General features: G+C 42.5%; 1 protein-coding gene across 1 annotated transcript in view; it reads left to right on the top strand.

Annotated features, from left to right (window-relative positions):
- Positions 1-22,308, top strand: part of LOC311148945 (zinc finger protein 644-like) — a 46,460-nt gene extending 24,152 nt beyond the window's left edge. Inside the window, exons 3-9 of the mRNA XM_084185985.1 lie at positions 1,357-4,422; positions 4,740-4,947; positions 15,077-15,287; positions 15,581-15,746; positions 17,782-17,907; positions 19,791-19,896; positions 20,185-22,308. Coding sequence (XP_084042111.1) covers positions 1,371-4,422; positions 4,740-4,947; positions 15,077-15,287; positions 15,581-15,746; positions 17,782-17,907; positions 19,791-19,896; positions 20,185-20,632 — 4,317 coding nt within the window. The 5' untranslated portion in view covers positions 1,357-1,370 and the 3' untranslated portion in view covers positions 20,633-22,308. The remainder of the gene's footprint in view (positions 1-1,356; positions 4,423-4,739; positions 4,948-15,076; positions 15,288-15,580; positions 15,747-17,781; positions 17,908-19,790; positions 19,897-20,184) is intronic.
- Positions 22,309-23,120: the final 812 nt, after the last annotated feature.

The following is a 23,120-nucleotide window of genomic DNA, read 5'->3' as shown; positions in this document are numbered from 1 at the left end:
TTGGGGGTAGCAGTGAAGTTAGCTTTAAATGCAGAGCGTCTGTTCTGCCTCTCCCTCCTGTTAACCCAAGCCCCTACAGTAACACCACAGCAGATGGAGGGAATATGGTGCTCGGAAGGTTTTACCTCAGAGGTGGTAACAGTGAAGCCACTCATTAACACTGAATTTACCACTTCGTTAGTGACGTAGCTTCCTGCAGAGAGCTTCCAACACTGGATCATGTCAAATCCACTGAGCATACATTGTGGACTACACTATGGTTTATTCCAAATGGCACCCTATTCCTTATAGTGCACTACTTTTGACCAGAGCCCCTATGGGCCCTGGTCAAAAGTAGTGCACTAAATAGGGAATAGGGTGCCATTTGGGATGCAGACTATGTCTTTCAGCTAGGGCTACAACAACCCTGCCTGGACACTTCACATTGTACCAAGCTGTAAAATACATCACCTCGTCTCTTACTCTCACAGCTTGACTATTACAAGGCTGGGAAGAGTGTTAAATGTTAGACGATTTTATTCATGTATTTTCACTCTTTTAAGTGGCTTGTTTAAAGATTGACATTTTCAACAGTTGAGTCTCTATTACATTCAGCAATCTGTCCTGATGACTATTGATTGCTGTTTATATGTTTGTGTGTGTTTATAGCTGTGTGTGTGTGTGTGTGTTTATATCTATGTGTATGTCTGTGTGTGTGTGTGTGTGTTCATGCGTGTGTTTGTGTGAAACAGACAGATTGTGTAGTCCGACGCATGCCAATTTGTCAGGATTGGAGCAACAACAGCGTCGTGCTGGGACCCGTGTTGGCACCATCACAGAGTGCTAAGACTGAGTATGATCTCATTGGAAGTCTACTTTGTTCCCATGGAAATTGGTCAATTTTAGCAGACGTCTGGGAGCTTTCGGGGGAGGAACAGGAAGGTTGTATCCCAGAGGTGTGCTCTGGTAATTAAGAGCCCTCACCGGGGTATCTGGGGCTAACAGCAGGGTTTGTTGTGAAGAGAAGTGGTGGACGAGGGTGTGAGGAAAATCATAATGCAGCACCAGAGAATAGAGCAGAAGAGTAATGTGGATAAAACTCTCATTGTGTGGAACAGTTGGGGAGAAAGTAGGCAGAGCTAAAACTTAAAATAGTAATTGTTTGGATTTGTTATTCAACATAGTATTAGCCTGCATTTTGACTTTGAAACAATATACAATGTAGTGATATGATAATTGTTGTGGGTTGGGCTGTATATATATTTCAATTTGCCACATTTTAATAATGCATTTTTCATCGCCTTTAGCTCCCAAAACATAAATTATTGAGGATGTTTAAAGCTGATTTGGTTATTTTCTCTGTTTCTCTCATCTCAGAACATACTGGTGAGATGGCTGATATAAAGCCAAATGCACAAGAGAACAAAGAAGGAGATGTGGTGGAACCAGTGTGTGACAGCTCCGGTGCCACTCAGGAGCCATTACAGTGTCACACGTCTTCCCTGAAGAACAATGCTGCAGGTCTGTCAGAGCAGCTGTCTTCTGACGGACTCCCAAACCCTTTAAATGGAGCACAGCCCAGTTCATTTGTACCCAACAGTGTCCCTGCTGTTCCCCACACAGCCAAAGCAGCCCATTCACTGCCTTCAGGAGCACTTGTTAATGGACCTGGTTCACACCCTGCCTCAGAGGAGAGCTGTGGCCTGAACAAAAACAGCACAATGTCCAACAATGTCCTGATGGAGGCCCAGGACGCCCAACTACGGCAAACTGGGAGGGACACAAGCCCTCAGGTGTTACCACCACCCAGTGAGCTTCAATCAGACGCCCTGAAGAACCCAGCAGGGCTCGTTCTGAAAACACTAGTCACCACGCAGCCAGGGGCCAACAACACGTCACCATCAGACTCTGAGGCTAGTGAGGCTGAACTGTCCTACCAGGCCCCCAACACCACCTTGTCAGGCCACAGTCCACAGTCACACCAAACGCCAATTAACCAAATATGGACGGCCGAGGGAGTCAAGGCTAGAGCTAGATCTATATGGGACTTAAACACCACAGAGTCCTCTGAGTGCTCGTCGGACGGTTCTGATGGGGCTGAAGCACTATGCTGGGATTCACAAAAAGAGCTCATGCGGGTGTTGTGGAAGAATCGCACAGTTGACAGCAGCTTAGAGACAAACGCTGCAGGAGCGATGCCTCAGCTTACCAACCGAAGACAGAGGAAGCGTAAAATACACCTGGTGGGTACGGCAGGCTCTCCTGAAAAGGTTTACAACTGCAGCTCAAATCACACCTACAAAAAGTGGCATATTGAAGAGGAGGAGGATGATGAGGAGGATTTTGACATCTCCAACATAAATGAAGATGATTCCTCTTGTAAAAAGGCTGATGTACAATCTTCTGTGAATTCATGTCAAGAGCATCCCAGTGACAGCCCTGTAATCATCAAGAAGCTGATTGTAAGAGCAGATTGCCACGAGGACAATCACTCCGACTCCCTCTTTAGTAGAAAGCCCAAACAGCTTAAGACAGAGCAATCTGAACAAGAGCCATCGTTCTTCCCTTGCACAAAGTGCAATGTTAATTTCAAGGAGAAAAGGCATTTGCATAGACATATGATGTATCATTTAGATGGGCAAAATCATCAGGTACACCACCACGAGAAAGTTCCCCGGCCTTTTATATGCAGGGAGTGTGGGCGTTCGTTCCGCGATCGCAGCTCCCTCCTCAAGCACATGATTATCCACCAGGAGAGACGGGAGAAACTCATGGAGGAGATACAGGGACTCAACAAACTCCAAGACGAAGGCAGGAACGCCAAGCTCCAGTGCCCGCAGTGTGTGTTCGGGACCAATTGCCCCAAGGCGTTCGTCCAGCACGCCAAGACACATGGCAAGGATAAACGTTATTACTGCTGCGAGGAGTGCAACCACATGGCATTGACGGAACGGGAGCTGGAAGCACACCTGTACACGGTGCACTGTGACACACTGAAGTCCAAATGCAAGAACATGATCAAAGATGAGGAGTCAGAGTTTCTTACAGATAACAATGATGAATCAAGTCATGTTCTGTTTCACTGTAAAGTGTGCCCTTTCAGCACCCAGAATGAAGATGTCCTTAAAAGGCATCGTGAGCTGATACACCAGCAGTCTGATTATGATGATGAATGTGAAAATCCACCATTTAAAAAAGCACTTAACTATCCAGATCAATATAGCTTCACTGACCCGTCCAAAAAAGCAGCAGATTTAAAACTACTGCAGCTAAAGCCAAAGTTCTGTATTAAAAAGCCTGCTTTCTGGAAAAGAGCGGATTTCCGCTTTTGGTCCGGTAATGTAGCTGACTTTTACATGAGAGATACAGCAGACACACTGACGTCTTACAAAGGTCTTACCTCCTCTCAGTTCAAGTGCCGCATTGTCAGCTCAGCAAACAAGCTGTCACCATCCCTGTGGAGGAGTGACAAGCCAAGCAAATTATCTCCTAAACCAACAGAGAAAATAGACGTGACAACAGGTCTCCCTTATGTTGAGGAAGACAATCAACTATACGACCATGTGGTTTCAGGAATCTCCGAAAGGACAAAATATCCCTCAAATGTTGATGTGTTGCTTACATCCAAGACGGTTAAACCAGGCCAGATGCTGTATTATAGCTACGACTCTGACAACAGTCAGGGAGGTAGCAACGACTTGACCGGCAGGAAGTCAGAGGCACAAACCGTTACCCAAAAGACTCCATCCAAAAGAAAAATGTCCACTCCCTTCCGCAACAGTGTGGACAAGGTGGTTGATCATGTTTTGCCAAAACTGAACCCAAAGTTAAAGGAGTCTAGCACTCCTGAGGACACAGAGGGAGACGATGATTATGAGGACACGTATGACTTTAGTGCTTACACCAGCGAGGCTACAGCCAACTTCCTGGATAGTAGTGAGAACGAGAGGAACCCCTACGCCCGTAGCTACTTCATACGCAGACAGAGGGGTTCTTCTATCAAAGAAGATCCTGCTGCTGGCGTCGGCCATTTTGAAAAGAACGCCATTCAGGCTGGCCACCATTTTAATAAGACTGAAGACAAGGACGGGGAGTATGACAGCGATGACATACAGAAGCTTATCATCAAAGAGGAGTGTATAGAAAGCTCAGTGTGTGACGATTCTCCAGAGTCACCCACCACCACCAGCACACACAACCAGAGTCTCTCCTATGACTATGATGTCTCCCCTTCTTTTGGGACAGAAAGGAAGTCCTGCCCCTACTGTCCTGCTATGTTTGAGTCTGGGGTGAGCTTATCCAATCACGTGCGAGGGCACCTGTACAGGGTGGGGCTGAGTTATGACGCTCGCCACGTGGTGTCACCAGAGCGGGTAGCCTCACAGGACCGACAGCCACGCATACGCAGGAAGGTACCCTCTGTGGTGCGGAGGATCAAAAAAGGTGAGCAACGTATTTAATTCCCCTATTTAATATTAGTTAAATTAATATATTAATAACTTATTGTTTTCTTCACTATTGTATTGTAATAGGGTTAAAGTAATCTGTAATTACACAGTAACTATACTTGTGACTGTTTTTTTCACAGTCAAGTGTGTCATGTTATTTTTCTATAGATAGTGTGTAATATTCAAAGTTACCACAAAGTTAGCTAGTAATTTACCTAGATCACTCTGGATAAGAGCATCTGGTAAATGTCTAAAATGTAAATGTAGATAGTTTGTTAAAACCTAACCTTTTTTATAATCTCCATGTTGCAGCTGAGAATCCAGAGTCTCAGGCGGAGCACACCTGTCCCCTGTGCTGGGGCTGGTTCGACACCAAGACGGGGCTCTCCAACCACGTGAGGGGCCACCTGAAGCGATTAGGGAAGACCAGCACCAGCACCAGTAAGAGTCCAGTGTGTATCCTCAATGAGCTGCTACAGGACGAGCGGGAACACCAGAACATCCTCCAGACCCTCAACAAGTACTGTAAACTTTTAGTTACTGTTCACACCTTTTTGGGATGTAATATAATATTCTATCCTATATCAGGTATACAGTGCCTTCAGAAAGTATGCATACCCCTTGAGTTATTCCACATTTTGTTGTGTTACAGCCTGAATTCAAAATGTATTAAATATATTTTCTTTCACACCATCTACACACAATAACCCATAATGACAAAGTGAAAATGTTTTCAGACATTTTTGCTAATATCTCATTTACATAAGTATTCACACCCCTGAGTCAATACTTTGTAGAATTATCTTTGGCAGTGATTACAGCTGTGAGTCTTTCTGGTAAGTCTCTAAGAGCTTTCCACACCAGGATTGTGCATTATTATTTTCAAAATTCTTCAAACTCTGTCAAATTAGTTGTTGATCATTGCTAGACAACCATTTACAGGTCTTGCCATAGATTTTCAAGCATATTTAAGTCAAAACTGTAACTCGGCCAGTCGGGAACATTCACTTTCTTCTTGATAACCATCTTCAGTGTAGATCTGGTGGAAAGCAGACTGAACCAGGTTTTCCTCTAAGATTTTGCCTGTGCTTAGCTCCATTCCGGTACCTTTTTATCCTGGAAAAACTCCCCAGTCCTTAACGATTACAACCATACCCATAACATGATGCAGCCACCACTATGCTTGAAAAAATAGTAGTACTCAATGATTTGTTGTGTTGGATTTGCCCCAAACATAACGCTTTGTATTCAGGACATAAAGTTAATTTCTTTGCCAAATTGTTTGCTGTTTTACTTTACTGCCATATTGCAAACAGGATGTATGTTTTGAAATATTTTATTCTGTACAGGCTTCCTTCTTTTCACTCTGTCAATTAGGTTAGTATTGTATAGTAACTACAATGTTGTTGATCCATCCTCAGTTTTCTCCCATCACAGCCATTAAACTATGTAACTGTTTTAAAGTCACCATTGGCCTCGTGGTGAAATCCCTGAGCGGTTTCATTCCTCTCCGGCAACTGAGTTAGGAAGGATGCCTTTATCTTTGTAGTGACTGGGTGTATTGATACACCATTCAAAGTGCAATTAATATCTTCACCATGCTCAAAGGGATATTCAATGTTTGCTTATTTTTATTTTTTACCCATCTACCAATAGGTTCCCTTCTTTGCGAGGCATTGGAAAACCTCCCTGGTCTTTGTGGTTGAATCTGTGTTTGAAATTCACTGCTTGACTGAGTGACCTTACAGACAATTGTATGTGTTGTGTACAGAAATTAGGTTGTAATTCAAAAATCATGTTAAACACTATTATTGCACACAGAGTGAGTCCATGCAAATTATTATGTGACTTGTTAAGCACATTTTTACTCCTGAACTTATTTAAGCTTGCCATAACAAAGGGGTTGAATGCTTATTGACTTAAGACATTTCAGATTTTAATTTTGGATGAATCTTTAAAATATTCTACAAGCAAAATTCCACTTTGACATTATGGGGTATTGTGTGTAAATCTGTGACACAAAATTTGTATAATTTTTATATATACTGTGTGGACACCCCTTCAAATTAGTGGATTCGGCTATTTCAGCCACACCCATTGCTGACAGGTGTATAAAATCGAGCACTCAGCCATGCAATCTCCATAGACAAACACTGGCAGTAGAATAGCCAGTACTGAAGAGCTCAGTGACTTTCAACGTAGAACCGTCATAGCTTGCCACTTTTCCAATAAGACAGTTCGTCAAATTTCTGCCCTACTAGAGCTGCCACGGTCAACTGTAAGTGTTTTTATTGTGAAGTGGAAACGTCTAGGAGCAGCAATGGCTTAGCCGCAGAGTGGTAGGCCACACAAGCTCACAGAACGGGACCGCAGAGTGCTGAAGCGCGTAGTGCGTAAAAATCGTGTGTCCTCGGTTGCAACACTCACCACCGAGTTCCAAACTGCCTCTGGAAGCAACGTCTGCACAAGAACTGTTCGTCGGGAGTTTCATGAAATGGGTTTCCATGGCCAAGCAGCCGCACACAACCCTAAGATCACCATGCGCAATGCCAAGCGTCGGCTAGAGTGGTGTAAAGCTCGCCACCATTGGACTCTGGAGCAGTGGAAATGCGTTCTCTGGAGTGATGAATCATGCTTCATGATCTGGCAGTCCTTCGGACAAATCTGGGTTTGGCGGATGCCAGGAGAACACTACATGCCCCAATGCATAGTGTGAAGTGTAAAGTTTGGTGGAGGAGTAATAATGGTCTTAACTCTACAGCATACAATGACAATCTAGACGATTCTGTGCTTTCAACATTGTGGCAACAGTTTGGGGAAGGCCCTTTCCTGTTTCAGCATGAAAATGTCCCTGTGCACAAAGCGAGGTCCACAGAGAAATAGTTTGTTGAGATCGGTGTGGAAGAACTTGACTGGTCTGCACAAAGCCCTGACCTCAACCCCATCGAACACCTTTGGGATGAATTGGAACGCCGACTGCGAGCAAGGCCTAATCGCCCAACATCAGTGCCCGACCTCAGTAATGCTCTTGTGACTGAATGGAAGCAAGTCCCTGAAGCAATGTTCCAACATCTAGAGGAAAGCCTTCCCAGAAGAGTGGAGGCTGTTGTAGCAGCAAAGGGGGTGTCTTCCACATGTATTAATGCCCATGATTTTTGAATGAGATGTTCGATGAGCCTGTGTCCACATACTTTTGGTAATGTAGTGTGTATATTATTTATATATATAAAATATTTGTATAGATATATATATAGTACCAGTCAAAAGTTTGGACACAACTACTCATTCAAGAGTTTTTCTTAATTTTTACTATTCTCTACATTGTATAATAATACTGAAGACATCACAACTATGAAATAACACATATGGAATCATGTAGTAACCAAAAAAGTGTTAAACAAATCAAAATATATTTTATATTCTTCAAAGTAGCCACCCTTTGCCTTGATGACAGCTTTGCACACTCTTGGCATTCTCTCAACCAGCTTCATGAGGAATGCTTTTCCAACAGTCTTGAAGGAGTTCCCACATATGCTGAGCACTTGTTGGCTGCTTTTCCTTCACTCTGCAGTTCAACTCATCCCAAACCATCTCAATTGGGTTGAGGTCGGGTGATTGTGGAGTCCAGGTCATCTGATGCAGCACTCCATCACTCTCCTTCTTGGTCAAATAGCCCTTACACAGCCTGGAGGTGTGTTTTGGGTCATTGTCCTGTTGAAAAACAAATGATAGTCCCACTAAGCGCAAAACAAATGGGATGGCGTATTGCTGCAGAATGCTGTGGTAGCCATGCTGGTTTAGTGTGCCTTGAATTCTAAATAAATCACGGACAGTGTCACCAGCAAAGCACCCCCACACCATCACACCTCCTCCTCCATGCTTCACTGTGGGAGCCACACATGCGGAGATCATCCGTTCACCTACTCTGCGTCTCACAAAGACACAGCGGTTGGAACCAAAAATCTCAAATTTGTCCATTGCTTGTGTTTCTTGGCCCAAGCAAGTCTCTTCTTCTTATTGGTGTCCTTTAGTAGTGGTTTCTTTGCAGCAATCGACCATGAAGGACTGATTCACGCAGTCTCTTCTGAACAGTTGATGTTGAGATGTGTATGTTACTTGAACTCTGTGAAGCATTTATTTGGGCTGCAATCTGAGGTGCAGTTAACTCTAATGAACTTATCCTCCTCAGCAGCGGTAACTCTGGGTCCTCATGAGAGCCAGTTTCATCATAGCTCTTGATGGTTTTTGCGACTGCACTTAAAGAAACTTTCAAAGTTCTTGAAATGTTCCGTATTGACTGACCTTCATGTCTTAAAGTAATGATGCACTGTCATTTCTCTTTGCTTATTTGAGCTGTTCTTGCCATAATATGGACTTGGTCTTTTACCAAATAGGGCTATCTTCTGTATACTACCCCTACCTTGTCACAACACAACTGATTGGCTCAAACGCATTAAGAAGGAAAGAAATTCCACAAATGTACTTTTAACAAGGCATACCTGTTAATTGAAATGCATTCCAGGTGACTACCTCATGAAGCTGGTTGAGAGAATGCCAAGAGTGTGCAAAGCTGTCATCAAGGCAAAGGGTGGCTACTTTGAAGAATATAAAATATACAATTATTTTGATATGTTTAACACTTTTTTTGGTTACTACATGATTACATATGTTTTATTTCATAGTTTTGATGTCTTCACTATTATTCTACAATGTAGAAAATAGTGAAAATAAATAAATAAAAGTCCTTTAATGAGTAGGTGTGTCCAAACTTTTGACTGGTACTGTATATATGTATGTGTATATATAGTCGTGGTCAAAGTTTTGAGAATGACAACAAAACTAATTTTCACAAAGTCTACTGCCTCAGTTTTGATTATGTCAATTTGCATATACTCCAGAATGTCATGAAGAGTGAGCAGATGAATTGCAATTAATTGCAAAGTCCCTCTTTGCCATGAAAATGAACATAATCCCCAAAAAACATTTCCACTGCATTTCAGCCCTGCCACAAAAGGACCAGCTGACATCATGTCAGTGATTCTCTCGTTAACACAGGTGAGAGTGTTGACAAGGACAAGACTGGAGATCACTCTGTCATGCTGATTGAGTTAGAATAACAGACTGGAAGCTTTAAAAGGAGGGTGGTGCTTGAAATCATTGTTCTTCCTCTGTTAACCATGGTTAGCTGCAAGGAAACACGTGCCGTCATCATTGCTTTGTACAAAAAGGGCTTCACAGGCAAGGATATTGCTGCTAGTAAGATTGCACCTAAATCAACCATTTATCGGATCATCAAGAACTTCAAGGAGAGAGGTTAAATTGTTGTGAAGAAGCCGTCAGGGCGCCCAAGAAAGTCCAGCAAGCGCCAGGACCATCTCCTAAAGTTGATTAAGCTGCAGGATCAGGGCACCACCAGTGCAGAGCTTGCTCAGGAATGGCAGCAGGCAGGTGTGAGTGCATCTGCACGCACAGTGAGGCAAAGACTTTTGGAGGATGGCATGGTGTCAAGAAGGGCAGCGAGGAAGCCACATCTCTCCAGGAAAAACATCAGGGACAGACTGATATTCTTGTTCTGAGAAATGAAGGCTATTCCATGCGAGAAATTACCAAGAAACTGAAGATCTCGTACAACGCTGTGTACTACTCCCTTCACAGAACAGCGTGAACTGGCTCTAACCAGAATAGAAAGAGGAGTGGGATGCCCCATGCACAACTGATCAAGAGGACAAATACATTAGAGAGTCTAGTTTGAGAAACAGGCGCCTCACAAGTCCTCAACTGGCAGCTTCATTAAATAGTACCCGCAAAACGCCAGTCTTAACGTCAACAGTGAAGAGGCGACTCCGGGATGCTGACCTTCTAGGCAGAGTTGCAAAGAAAAAGCCATATCTCAGACTGGCCAATAAAAAGAAAAGATTAAGATGGGCAGTCTGAGATATGGCTTTTTCTTTGCAACTCTGCCTAGAAGGTCAGCATCCCGTAGTCGCCTCTTCACTGTTGACGTTGAGACTGGTGTTTTGCGGGTACTATTTAATGAAGCTGCCAGTTGAGGACCTGTGAGGTGCCAGTTTTATTGCTTCTTTAATCAGCACAACAGTTTTCAGCTGTGCTAACATAATTGCAAAAGGGTTTTCTAGTGATCAATTAGCCTTTAAAAATTATAAACTTGGATTAGCAAACACAACGTGCCATTGGAACACAGGACTGTTGGTTGCTGATAATGGGCTTCTGTACGCCTCTGTAGATATTCCATTAAAAATCAGCAGTTTCCAGCTACAATAGCCATTTACAACATTAACAATGTCTACACTGTATTTCTGATCTCTACTCCGAATATCTCGTTCCGTCTCATCCCAAAGATGCTCAATTGGATTGATATCTGGTGACTGGGCAGGCCACTGCAGTATCTGACTTCACTGTCATGTTCGTGGAACCATGCCTGGACAATCCTAGCTTTGTGGCAAGGGGCATTATCCTGCAAAGAAAATCAATTTGCAGATGGATACACTACTGCAATGAAGGGATGCACCTTATTGGCATTGATGTTCAGATATCCTGTGGCATTTAAACATTGCTCCACTTTTATCAAGGGTCCCAATGTGTGCCATGAAAAGACACCCCACACCATCACACCACCACCACCCTGCAATGTTGACACGCAGCATGATGGATGCATGTACTCCTGTGGTTTTCTCCATACCCTAGTCCTCCCGTCAGCATGAAACAGCAGGAACCGGGATTCATCAGACCAGGCAATGTTTTTCCAATTCTCCAGTGTCCAGTGTTTTTATTCCTTAGCCCACTGCAACCACAGTTTCTCTGTAAGATCGTCGGCTGCCATACCCCATTTGTGTCAAGGTACGACGAGTTGTGCATTCTTTAATGGGTCTTTGGGCACCAATGTTGTCCTGGACTGTCAGTTAACGGTAGCCCATCTTTTAATCTCCACAATTCGTGTCAGCCTCCTTTGTCCTCTTTCATCAATGACCCGTTTTCGACCACTGGCCTGCCATTGGCTGGATGTCCCTTGGGTGGTGGGCTATTCTTGATACACACCGGAAACTGTTGAGCGTGAAAAACCCAGCAGCATTGCAGTTCTTGACACACTCAAAGCGGTGCACCTGGCACCTACTACCATACCCTGTTCAAAGGCACTTAAATCTTTTGTTTTTCCCATTCACCCAAAGAATGGCACACATACACAATCCATGTCTCAATTGTCGCAAGGCTTAAAAATCCTTCTTCAACCTTTCTCCTCCCCTTCATCTACACTGATTGGAGTGGATTTAACAGGTGACATCAATAAGGGATCATAGCTTTCACCTGGATTCAGCTGATCTGTCTATGTCATGGAAAGAGCACGTGTTCCTAATGTTTTGTACACTCAGTGTACTGGTTCACCAACTACTTCTCAGATAGAGTTCAACGTGTCAAATCGGAGGGCCTGTTGTCTGGACCTCTGGCAATCTCTATGGGGGTGCCACAGGGTTCAATTCCCGGGCTGACTATTCTCTGTGTATATCAATGATGTCGCTCTTGCTGCTGGTGACTCTCAGATCCACCTCTACGCAGACGACACCATTTTGTATACATCTGGCCCTTCATTGGACACTGTGTTAACAAACCTCCAAACGAGCTTCAATGCCATACATCACTCCTTCCGTAGCCTCCAACTGCTCTTAAACGCTAGTAAAACTAAATGCATGCTCTTCAATCGAATGCTGCTTGCACCCGCCCGCCCGACTAGAATCAGTACTCTCGGCGGGTCTGACTTAGAATATGTGGACAACTACAAATATCTAGGTGTCTGGTTAGACCGTAAACTCTCCTTCCAGACTCACATTAAGCATCTCCAATCCAAAGTTAAATCTAGAATCGGCTTCCTATTTCACAACAAAGCCTCCTTCACTCATGCTGCTAAACATGCCCTCGTAAAACTGACTATCCTACCGATCCTTGACTTCGGCGATGTCATTTACAAAATAGCTTCCAACACTCTACTCAGCAAATTGGATGTAGTCTATCACAGTGCCATCCGTTTTGTCACCAAAGCCCCATATACTACCCACCATTGTGACCTGTACGCTCTCGTTGGCTGGCCCTCACTACATATTCGTCGCCAAACCCACTGGCTCCAGGTCATCTATAAATCACTTCTAGGCAAATCCCTGCCTTATCTTAGCTCATTGGTCACCATAGCAACACCCACCCGTAGTATGCATTCCAGCAGGTATATCTCACTGGTCATCCCCAAAGCCAACACCTCCTTTGGCCGCCATTCCTTCCAGTTCTCTGCTGCAAATGACTGGAACGAACTGCAAAAATCTCTGAAGCTGGAGACACTTATCTCCCTCACTATCTGCTGTCAGAGCAGCTTACCGATCACTGCACCTGTACACAGCCCATCTGTAATTAGCCCACCCAACTACCTCATCCCCATATTGTTATTTATGTTCTTATTTATTTTGCTCATTTGCACCCCAGTATCTCTATTTGCACATCATCTTCTGCACATCTATCACATTTTACATTTTAGTCATTTAGCAATCGCTCTTATCCAGAGCGACTTACAGATAGTGAGTGCATACATCGTTACTGGCCCCCCGTGGGAAACGAACCAACAACCCTGGCGTTGCAAGCGCCATGCTCTACCAACTGAGCTACAGGGGACTACTGCAGTGTTAATACTATATTGTAATTATTTTGCACTATGGCCTATTTATTGCCTTACCTCCATAACTTACTACATTTGCACACACTGTATATAGATTTTCTACTGTGTTATTGACTGTACGTTTTTTTTATTCCATATGTAACTCTGTGTTGTTGTTGTTTTTAATCGCACTGCTTTGCTTTATCTTGGCCAGGTCGCAGTTGTAAATGAGAACTTGTTCTCAAATGGCTTACCTGGTTAAATAAAGGTTAAATAAAAATATAAAAAAATATATACAGTGCATTCGGAAAGTATTCAGACCCCTTCACTTTTTCCACATTTTGTTACGTTACAGCCTAAAATATAATTGATTAAATTATTTATTTTTCTCATCAATCTACACACAATGTCCCATAATGACAAAGCGAAAACAGGTTTTTGGAAATGTATTAAAAATAATAAACAGAAATACCTTATTTTCTTAAGTATTCAGACCCATTGCTATGACACTTGAAATTGAGCTCAGGTGCATCCTGTTTCCATTGATCATCCTTGAGATGTTTCTACAACTTGATTGGGTCCACCTGTGGTAAATTCAATTGATTGGAAATGATTTGGGAAAAGGCACACACCTGTCTATATAAGGTCCCACAGTTGACAGTACATGTCAGAGCAAAAACCAAGCCATGAGGTCGAAGGAATTGTCCGTAGAGCTTCGAGACAGGATTGTGTCGAGGCACAGTTTTGGGGAAGGGTACCAAAAAATGCCTGCAGCATTGAAGGTCCCCAAGAACACAGTGTCCTCCATCATTCTTAAATGAAAGAAGTTTGGAACCACCTAGACTCTTCCTAGAGCTGGCTGCCCGACCAAACAGAGCAATTGGGGGAGAAGGGCCTTGGTCAGGGAGGTGACCAAGGACCCGATGATCACTCTGACAGAGCTCCAGATTTCCTCTGTGGAGATGGGAGAACCTTCCAGAAGGACAATCATCTCTGCAGCACTCCACCAATCAGGCCTTTATGGTAGAGTGGCCAGACGGAAGCCACTCCTCAGTAAAAGGCACATGACAGGCCACTTGGAGTTTGCCAAAAGGCACCTAAAGGACTCTGACCATGAGAAACAAGATTATCTGGTCTGATGAAACCAAGATTGAACTCTTTGGCCTGAATGCCAAGCATCACGTTTGGAGGAAACCTGGCACCATCCCTACGGTGGATAGGGGCGTGCTCCCTCTGCTGTTTCCTGAAGTCAACGATCAGCTCCTTCGTTTTGTTGACGTTGAGGGAGAGGTTATTTTCCTGGCACCACTCCGCCAGGGCCCTCACCCCTGTAGGCGGTCTCGTCAATGTTGGTAATCAGGCCTACTACTGTTGTGTTGTCTGCAAACTTGATGATTGAGTTGGAGGCGTGCTTGGCCACACAGTCATGGGTGAACAGGGAGTACAGGAGGGGGCTGGGCACGCACCCCAGAGCCAGAGCCCGGACTTGAACCTGATCAAACATCTCTAGAGAGACCTGAAAATAGCTGTGCAGCGACGCTCGCCATTCAACCTGACAGATCTGCAGAGAAGAATGGGAGAAACTCCCCAAATACAGGTGTGCCAAGCTTGTACTGTCATACCCAAGAAGACTCGAGGCTGTAATCGTTGCCAAATGTGCTTCAACAAAGTACAGAGTAAAGGGTCTGAATACTTATGTAAATGTGATATTTCCGTGTTTTTATTGTATTTCATATAAACTTGTAAATATTTCTAAAAACTTGTTTTTCCTTTGTCATTATGGGCTATTGTGTTTAGATTGATAAGGATTTTTTTTAAACAATCAATTTTAGAATAAGGCTGAAATGTAAGAAAATGTGGAAAAAGTCAAGGGGTCTGAATACTTTCCGAATAGAATTTGTATAGATTTTTCATTTAGTCTACTTTTATGTTATTGTACTTTTTCATGTATCTCTCTGGCTATATCATTGTTGTGTTTTATTTGAAAACTGAACAGGAAGCAGTTCCTCTCTCGACCAATCATCTCCCAGAAGTTCATTGGCAGCGACGGGCTCTTCCTAACACCCACAGGGATCCCAGTGAAGATCCAACATGGCTGCCAGCTGGGCCAGAATGGCATTCCCACTCCATGGGGGCCCAGTGCAACTACACCCAGGCAGGAGGGAGTTGAGAGAGAGGAGTTCTTTCCTGAGAGGAAGAGCATAGTGGTACCGTTGTTGTGCTGTATTGATGCTATGCTCTTTTGTGTGATTAACTTTTAGTTTTGGTTATGTAGTTTCTATTTTTTTAATTTTTTGTTTATGTTTAACTCTTTATTGTTGGGAAGGGCTCGTAAGCAAGCATTTCACGGTAATGTCTACACCAGTTGTATTCGCCGCATGTGACAAATACGATGATTTGTTTATATTTAATATTTTTATTTTATTTTACTCTGTAAGTCTCTTTGGATATCTTGAAAGGTGCAAATAAAATGTATTATGTATTATTATTATTATTACAGATACGAGGTATCAGTGAACCTTCTCGAAGCACTTTAGGCGAGCTGCTGAGGAAGAGGAAGTTGGACAAGGATGATGCAGATAGGAAGCACTTTACTGTGACCAAAGAGAGGGTTGAGGAGAGACAGAACCAACAGGCCAGCAACCTGGAAACACACTGGGCCCATGGTAAGCAGCCTCACAAATCATTAATATACACATCAGAATATCAGCATTTTGGAGCACTTTCAGAACTGAAAAAGAGGTTGAGATTGTACAATTTCAAAATTGGTGACATCATGGTAAAGTTGAAAAGGACTTTTTACATGTATCTTTAGCAACCCCCAACCCAACAATTATATATTTTTGATGGTAATGATTATTGTAGCGCAACAAGGCCCCCTTTGTGATGGCAAAACATATATGACATATGATCAGTCTGTTTCAACTGATGTAGAATCAAAGAAGACAAAAAGCCAGTTAAGGCAGATAGATGATGGATAGAAGTGACACACAGCGTTATTAGCTAAACTGAGTCGGCGGTCTGTTCTTTTCAGATTGATCAGTTTAGTCCTTTGCAGATAAGTGTGATTCTTTTAGGTGTTCTTTGTAATAGTTTTATAGAGTGCAATGATACAGATTAAGATAATATGTGACTTGTGCACCAATTACAGTATCAGCTTGCTTTAATTAAACACAAACTTGTCTTGTTCCATAGCTGTGTTGTATGTTTTACTAACTATACAGCGATTCATTGTTTACAGAAGCTCATGTTAAATCACAACATTTCAATCAAATGGAGTGGGATAAAAAAAATTAACATAAAAAGAGAAAAGTTCACAGTCAATGTAATTATTGTAACGCACACAAAAATAATGATTGTCACCAAAGGGGCTTTGAAATTGAAATAAAAAAAACTGTCACGTCCTTTTGATGTGGCTCTGGAAGCACATCAGCTGTGTTTACACACCTTTGTTTAATGTCTGTCCAAATAAGAGTTCCCGTTATGGAGAATGATTAATAAAGAGTTTAAATCAGATAGGGATTTTTTTAGTTGTCTGTCTGAATTCTAGTGATTGCCCTTTCTGTGGCTGACAGTGTTGTATGTCATAGTTACTTTTTACGGTATAGCTGAAAGCTGAAACCTTAAAGGCAAAATAGAACGACTCACGCATTCAGTTTTAACCATCTAACTAATGCTTCTACACCATATTGCTGTAATCAGTGTTATGTTAAATGGAGATTTAACACAAATTGTTGCAAACAATTTACAGGTCATTTAAAGAACCTTTAGTAGCTTGTCATGGTTAAAAAACACCTATGTAGCAGATGTTTTTTCACCTATTAGGTGTGAAATGAATGGGAAGCTGTCGCTATTGTTTTCACACAACTGCCAGTAGCTTCAGGACAGCCTGCATAGAAACTAGGTGTGGGCTTGTTATCCAATCAAATCTGTTTTAACAGGTGTTCGAAGAGACCTTTCATAATCTAACGCTTTTACGATTTAACATGCTCTAGATGTAGCCTGCAGTGCCATGCCAAACCATTGTAATTCATGTGCAATATTGACACAATCAGCACAGTATGAATTTCTTGTCATAGCCTAAATCACATTTTAAAACCCCAAATTGTTCCGAACCCTGCGTGAATCTTCTGCTACAGGTGAAAATAGGCACCCTGGAGTCCTTAGATTGTGATAAACATTACTCTCAACAACACGTCTCCAACTGCTGAGTGCAAAACAGATCTTTACAATATGAAAACAGATGGAGGGAGAGGTGATGGCACTCAGGGAATAGCACTTTTACTTCATGTTCATCTATGTACTCTGTAGTCATATTTCTTATATTTCTTCAGATTCTTCCCTTACAGTCACCTCAACTCACCTCCAGATTTTATTTCTCAAAGACCCTGAAACCCAAGCAGCAATTAATTTAGATGTAATGTGTGTAGAAGTTGAACTATTTTTAAAAGTGGGCAGCATCCAAACAAAGTGTCTCTAATGGAAGATAACTGTTAATGAAGTTAGAAACAAACAGAGCATGGTTATCCGGAGGCATTTTGATTAGATGCTACACTCTTGACACTTGTTCAAAGACGTTCTCCTTGCAAGAAAAGTGTTGTCAATGAGCTTCTGGAACATATTTAAAGTTTTGAACTGAACTTCTGTGTGCTTTGCTTTCTTTTGATTTTTCTCTCTTTCAATGTTTCTCTCACTTTCCAGAGAGAAATGAATCTAATAAGAAGATTTGCATTCACTGTAACACAACATTTCCCAGTGCTGTTAGCCTGTCCAATCATCTTCGCGCTTACGCACGCAGGAAGAGGGTTGCCATGTTAGAAGGAACAAGTAAGTTCCGTAAGCCTGGTCACAAAAGTCAAGAACATAAAGGCACCTTTCTGAAATTACAGTGTTGGATGTACCTTGTAGAACATGTACAGAACATTGTGTCCCAAATGGTGCCCTATTCCCTATACAGTGCATTCGGAAAATATTCAGACCCCTTGACATTTTCCACATTTTGTTACGTTACAGCCTTATTCTAAAATGGATGAAATAGTTTTTTTCCCTCATCAATTTACACACAATACCCATGATGACAAAACAAAAACAGTTTTTTAGAAATTTCACATTTACATAACTATTCAGACCCTTTACTCAGTACTTTGTTGAAGCACCTTTGGCAGCGATTACAGCCTTGAATCTTCTTGGTTATGACGCTACAAGCTTGGCACACCTTTATTTGAGGAGTTTCTCCCATTCTCCTCTCAAGCTCTGTCAGGTTGGATTGGGAGCATTGCTGCACATCTATTTTCAGGTCTCTCCAGAGATGTTCGATCGGGTTCAAGTCCGGGCTCTGGCTGGGCCAATCAAGGACATTCAGAGACTTGTCCCGAAGCCATTCCTGCGCTGTCTTGGCTGTGTGCTTAGGGTCGTTGTCCTATTGTAAGGTGAACTTTTGCCCCAGTCTGAGGTCCTGAGCGCTCTGGAGCAGGTTTTCATCAAGGATCTCTCTGTACTTTGCTCCGTTCATCTGTCCCTCGATCCTGACTAGTCTCCCAGTCCCTGCAGCTGAAAAACATCCCCACAGCATGATTCTGCCACCACCATGCTTCACCGTAGGGATGGTGCCAGGTTTCCTCCAGATGTGATGCTTGGCATTCAGACCAAAGAGTTCAATCTTGGTTTCATCAGACCAGATAATCTTGTTTCTCATGGTCTAAGAGTCCTTTAGGTGCCTTTTGACAAACTCCAAGCGGGATGTCATGTGCCTTTTACTGAGGAGTAGCTTCCGTCTGGCCACTCTACCATAAAGGCCTGATTGGTGGAGTGCTGCAGAGATGGTTGTCCTTCTGGATGGTTCTCCCATCTCCACAGAGGAACTCTGGAGCTCTGTCAGAGTGACCATCGGATTCTTGGTCACCTCCCTGACCAAGGGCCTTCTCCCCCGATTGCTCAGTTTGGCCGGGCGGCCAGCTCTAGGAAGAGTCTTGGTGGTTCCAAACTTCTTCCATTTAAGAATGATGGAGGCCACTGTGTTCTTGGGGACCTTCAATGCTGCAGAATTTTTTTGGTACCCTTCCCCAGATCTGTGCCTCAACACAATCCTGTCTCTGAGCTCTACGGACAATTCCTTCGACCTCATGGCTTGGTTTTTGCTCTGACATGCACTGTCAACAGTGGGACCTTATATAGACAGGTGTGTGCCTTTCCAAATCATCTCCAAACAATTGAATTTACCACAGGTGTACTCCAATCAAGTTGTAGAAACATCTCAAGGATGATCAATGGAAACAGGATGCACCTGAGCTCAATTTCGAGTCTCATAGCAAAGGGTCTGAATATTTATGTAAAAAAGTTATTTATGTTTTGCAAAAATGTATAAAAACCTGTTTTCGCTTTGTCATTATGGGGTATTGTGTATAGATTGATGAGGAGCATAAAAAAAAAAAAAAAACGTTTTAGAATAAGGCTGTAACGTAACAAAATGTGGAAAAAGTCAAGGGGTCTGAATACTTTCCAAATGTACTGTATAATGCACTACTTTTGACCAGGGCCCCCATTGGGACACAGCCTGTGACTCTCTCTGTCCTGGTGTCAATCAGTCTGTTATGTTGCATGGAGTTGTCTGTACTAAGTTGGTATGTAATGAGTTGGTCTGTACTGACTTGGCCTGTAATGAGATGGTCTGTACTGACTTGGCCTGTAATGAGATGGTCTGTGTCTTTCAGCCTATTCCTGTATACTGAAGAAGCCTAGGTTGAGGGCTGGACCAAAGAACACACTGTTCTCAGCTCTCCCATGTGCTGTTGAGGAGATGTACAGACTCACCTGCAGGTATATAGGACCACAACAAGCTTCTCTGTCCCCTCCCTGTTTTTGTTGGCATCTTGATTTGTTGTGCATTTCACTCTGTGGCCACAAGGCACAAAGAAATTACGGATTGCCCCTTTAATATTGTGAAATGGTCATGCATCGGTTCTAAAATATATTGTACACCGGTACAGGAAAAGGATTGCCAGCTCAGATGCTAAAAAGTATCCATATGTATGCAAACCTAACCTAGCCTAGCCTAACATAACCTAACCTAACCTAACCTAACTTTACTCTCTCTCTCCTATGCAGATTCTGTGACCTTGTCTTCCAGGGTCCTCTGTCCATCCAGGAGGATTGGCTCAGGCACTTACAAAGGCACCTCATGCACACCAGTGTCCCTCGCACAGGAGCTGGCATGGTGGAGGTCCTGGGACTACACAAAGAGACGCCCTCCTTGCCCCCCCAGCAGCACCCCTGTCGGGAGCACCCAACGTCCAATGAGCACCCCACGCCCCAGAAGCAACATGAGCACCCCTGCTTGGAACACCCCTCTCCTCATGATCACCCCTTGCCCCAGCAGGAGCCCCCCTTGCCCCATGGGCCCACCTTGCCCAATGAGCAACCCAAAACCCACAAGCACCTTGAGCTCCATGATGAGCATCCCTTGCACCATGCACACCCCTCGTCCAATGAGCACCCAAGCCTGGAGCAGCACACGGCCACGCCCTTTCCAGAGCTTCTTCCAGTGGCATCCTGAGCTAGAGAGTTGTTTACACTTTTTCACTGTATCCCTTTAGATCTTTATCCTGCACATGTAAATATGGTTAGATACATATAAATATAGATAGATATAAAGATAGATAGATAGATAGATAGATAGATAGATAGATAGATAGATAGATAGATACAAATATTATAAAGCTATATATGTTTTTCTTAATACGCACATACTAGCCCTTCCCTCTATTTTATAAGACATTTCTCTATACTGTAGTGTAGATGATGGATCTTGTTACTTATATGTACAGAAACAAATAATTGTACTTTGCCAACAATTGCTGAAGCTAGAACGGTGGTTAGTTCAGAACCTTGTATCTCAACTTTTCTAAACTAATATTTGCAGTCTGTAACCTCTTCTACTCTACTATGGTTAGGTGAAGTTTTACCTGCAGATAATCTTGCCATCTTGCAACAATGTGTCTTCTTGCTTCCTTCTTTGCACTGTTTAGCAGTCAGTCAGAACTTTGAACCCATTACCAAATGAGACAACTGACACCTCAGCATTTTGTAAATGATAAATGCTTTGTCCATTACTTTAACTGTAGCCTATAGGAGCCATAATCAGAATACAGGGTCAATCATTCATATCACAAATTAGAACTGCCAATACTGTATGAATGGACACAATATCTGCTTCCTCCCTAACTTTCATGTTAACTATTTCCTATTTGTCTTGTTCTGACGTAATTGTAATTGCGATATGTTCTCATTGTATGTTAATCAAGCAAAGAAAACATGTTTTCTTGTGATTTATCTCTAAGACCAATATTATAGTTTATTTACTGAAATATTCAACAAGTTTGAACGTTGGGTCACTGGATTCTTGTAGAGTGTAAGCTGAGTAGCTCATCAATATCATGCAATATACACATTTATCTCAAAAGTGGTTTATGGAGGAGGAGTTGCTTCAATCCACTGCTTTGTTTGTTGGTTTGGCTATCAACCTTTGCCAATTTGCTAACCTTGCCAAATAAACATGCAGAAGCAGTGGATTGAAGCTAGTTTCTTTCCATAACATTTAGAGGTAAGACAAAATATGAAGAAAGGCTGAGATAGTGGTGAATTATTGCTTTAAGGCATTTATTAGTCCTAGTTAATGAAGCACATTGTTTTGTACTGTTCTTTGATGATTCAACACCGCCAAGCACTATTTCTAATATTATTATGGATAACTTACCTATCCCTTCTGAAATTGATTTTACAGTCCAATGAAAGGACTAGGAACCTTTTAATCCAAATCAAGTTAGAATGTAAATCACAGTTCCATGGTGCTGAAACTTCCAGTTAGATATTGTATTATGCTAAGTAAAATACACATGTTTTATTCATCTAGACAACACTAGAGGATGTCTGAGAGATGTGAATGTACTGTAATAATGTCTGGTTGGTTTAACATCCATACTTCATTTTGGATGATTAAAAGGAAGAAGGCTATATATACCATGTATCCGTTCAGCTTTCTGTAGTAAATATAGCAAGAACTAGCTGAAATAAAATAGTTAAATTGGCCTTTTTAAAATGTACTATTTACAATTATTCATGCTTTTTACTTTTTACAATGATTAGTTTCTCAACCCCTAACAAATCCTGCTAACTCGGTCTATAATGTTGTGGCTGTACAAAATAAATATACACTGATTTTATATAACCTACCATTCTCGCCTTTTGTTTTTAGCTTTTGTGAGTATAACGTTTGGTTGGTGTGACCATAGAGTTCCTATTAAATTTGACCAGTGAAAAAGTAGTGCACTATATATAGGGAATAAGGTGCCAGTTGAGACGCACCCGACGTCTGCTAGAAACCAACCCATGGCACAGGGGGCCAACCCTGCAGTTTATCCTGGTCCGTATTTAAAACAGGATGATCAAAGCTGTACAAACCAATTGTCATCATGTTCCTCCGGAGGGGATTCTCAAGTACATTAATTCTCCTTCTCAGGGAAATAATTGTGCCACTCTGTGACTTCATTAGGTCTCCTGGCTGTTTCAAAAGATGTTCTCTGCGGAGGTTGGGAGCCACGTCGCGGGCAGACAGCATCCCAAGGGGCACCATGAATAAAAACCAGAGAGAGATTATAATGAGATTGAGCCAGCCATGACCAGGAGTGGGGTTTTATTATTTCACTGGCAGCCAGGAGAGAGAGCGAGAGAGAGACATAAAGAAATGTGTTACATGGTACGAGCCACACTGGCCATCTGCCATAATGGTCCAGTGGTAGCTAGTAGTAGACCAGAGCATGGTTATTATTAGGGCCTGAGAATCAAGGACACCCCTCTCTGGAGATTAATACTCTATTAAAACTGTATATAAACGTCTGATTCCCCTATACCACCTGGAGTAGAGAGGGGCTAGCTGCATTTAACCAGAACCAGTGAATAGTAATGAGTTAGCATTGTAAAATGAGAGACTAGCAACAGCATTTGCCTTGAATCATCACTGTATTTTATTTGTTAATATTAGTCTC

The sequence above is a fragment of the Coregonus lavaretus genome (assembly GCF_964263955.1).
Source record: "Coregonus lavaretus genome assembly, chromosome: 21".
Lineage (NCBI taxonomy): Eukaryota > Metazoa > Chordata > Actinopteri > Salmoniformes > Salmonidae > Coregonus > Coregonus lavaretus.
The sequence above is the reverse complement of the archived record's forward strand: the minus strand, read 5'-3'. Positions and strand labels throughout refer to the sequence as shown.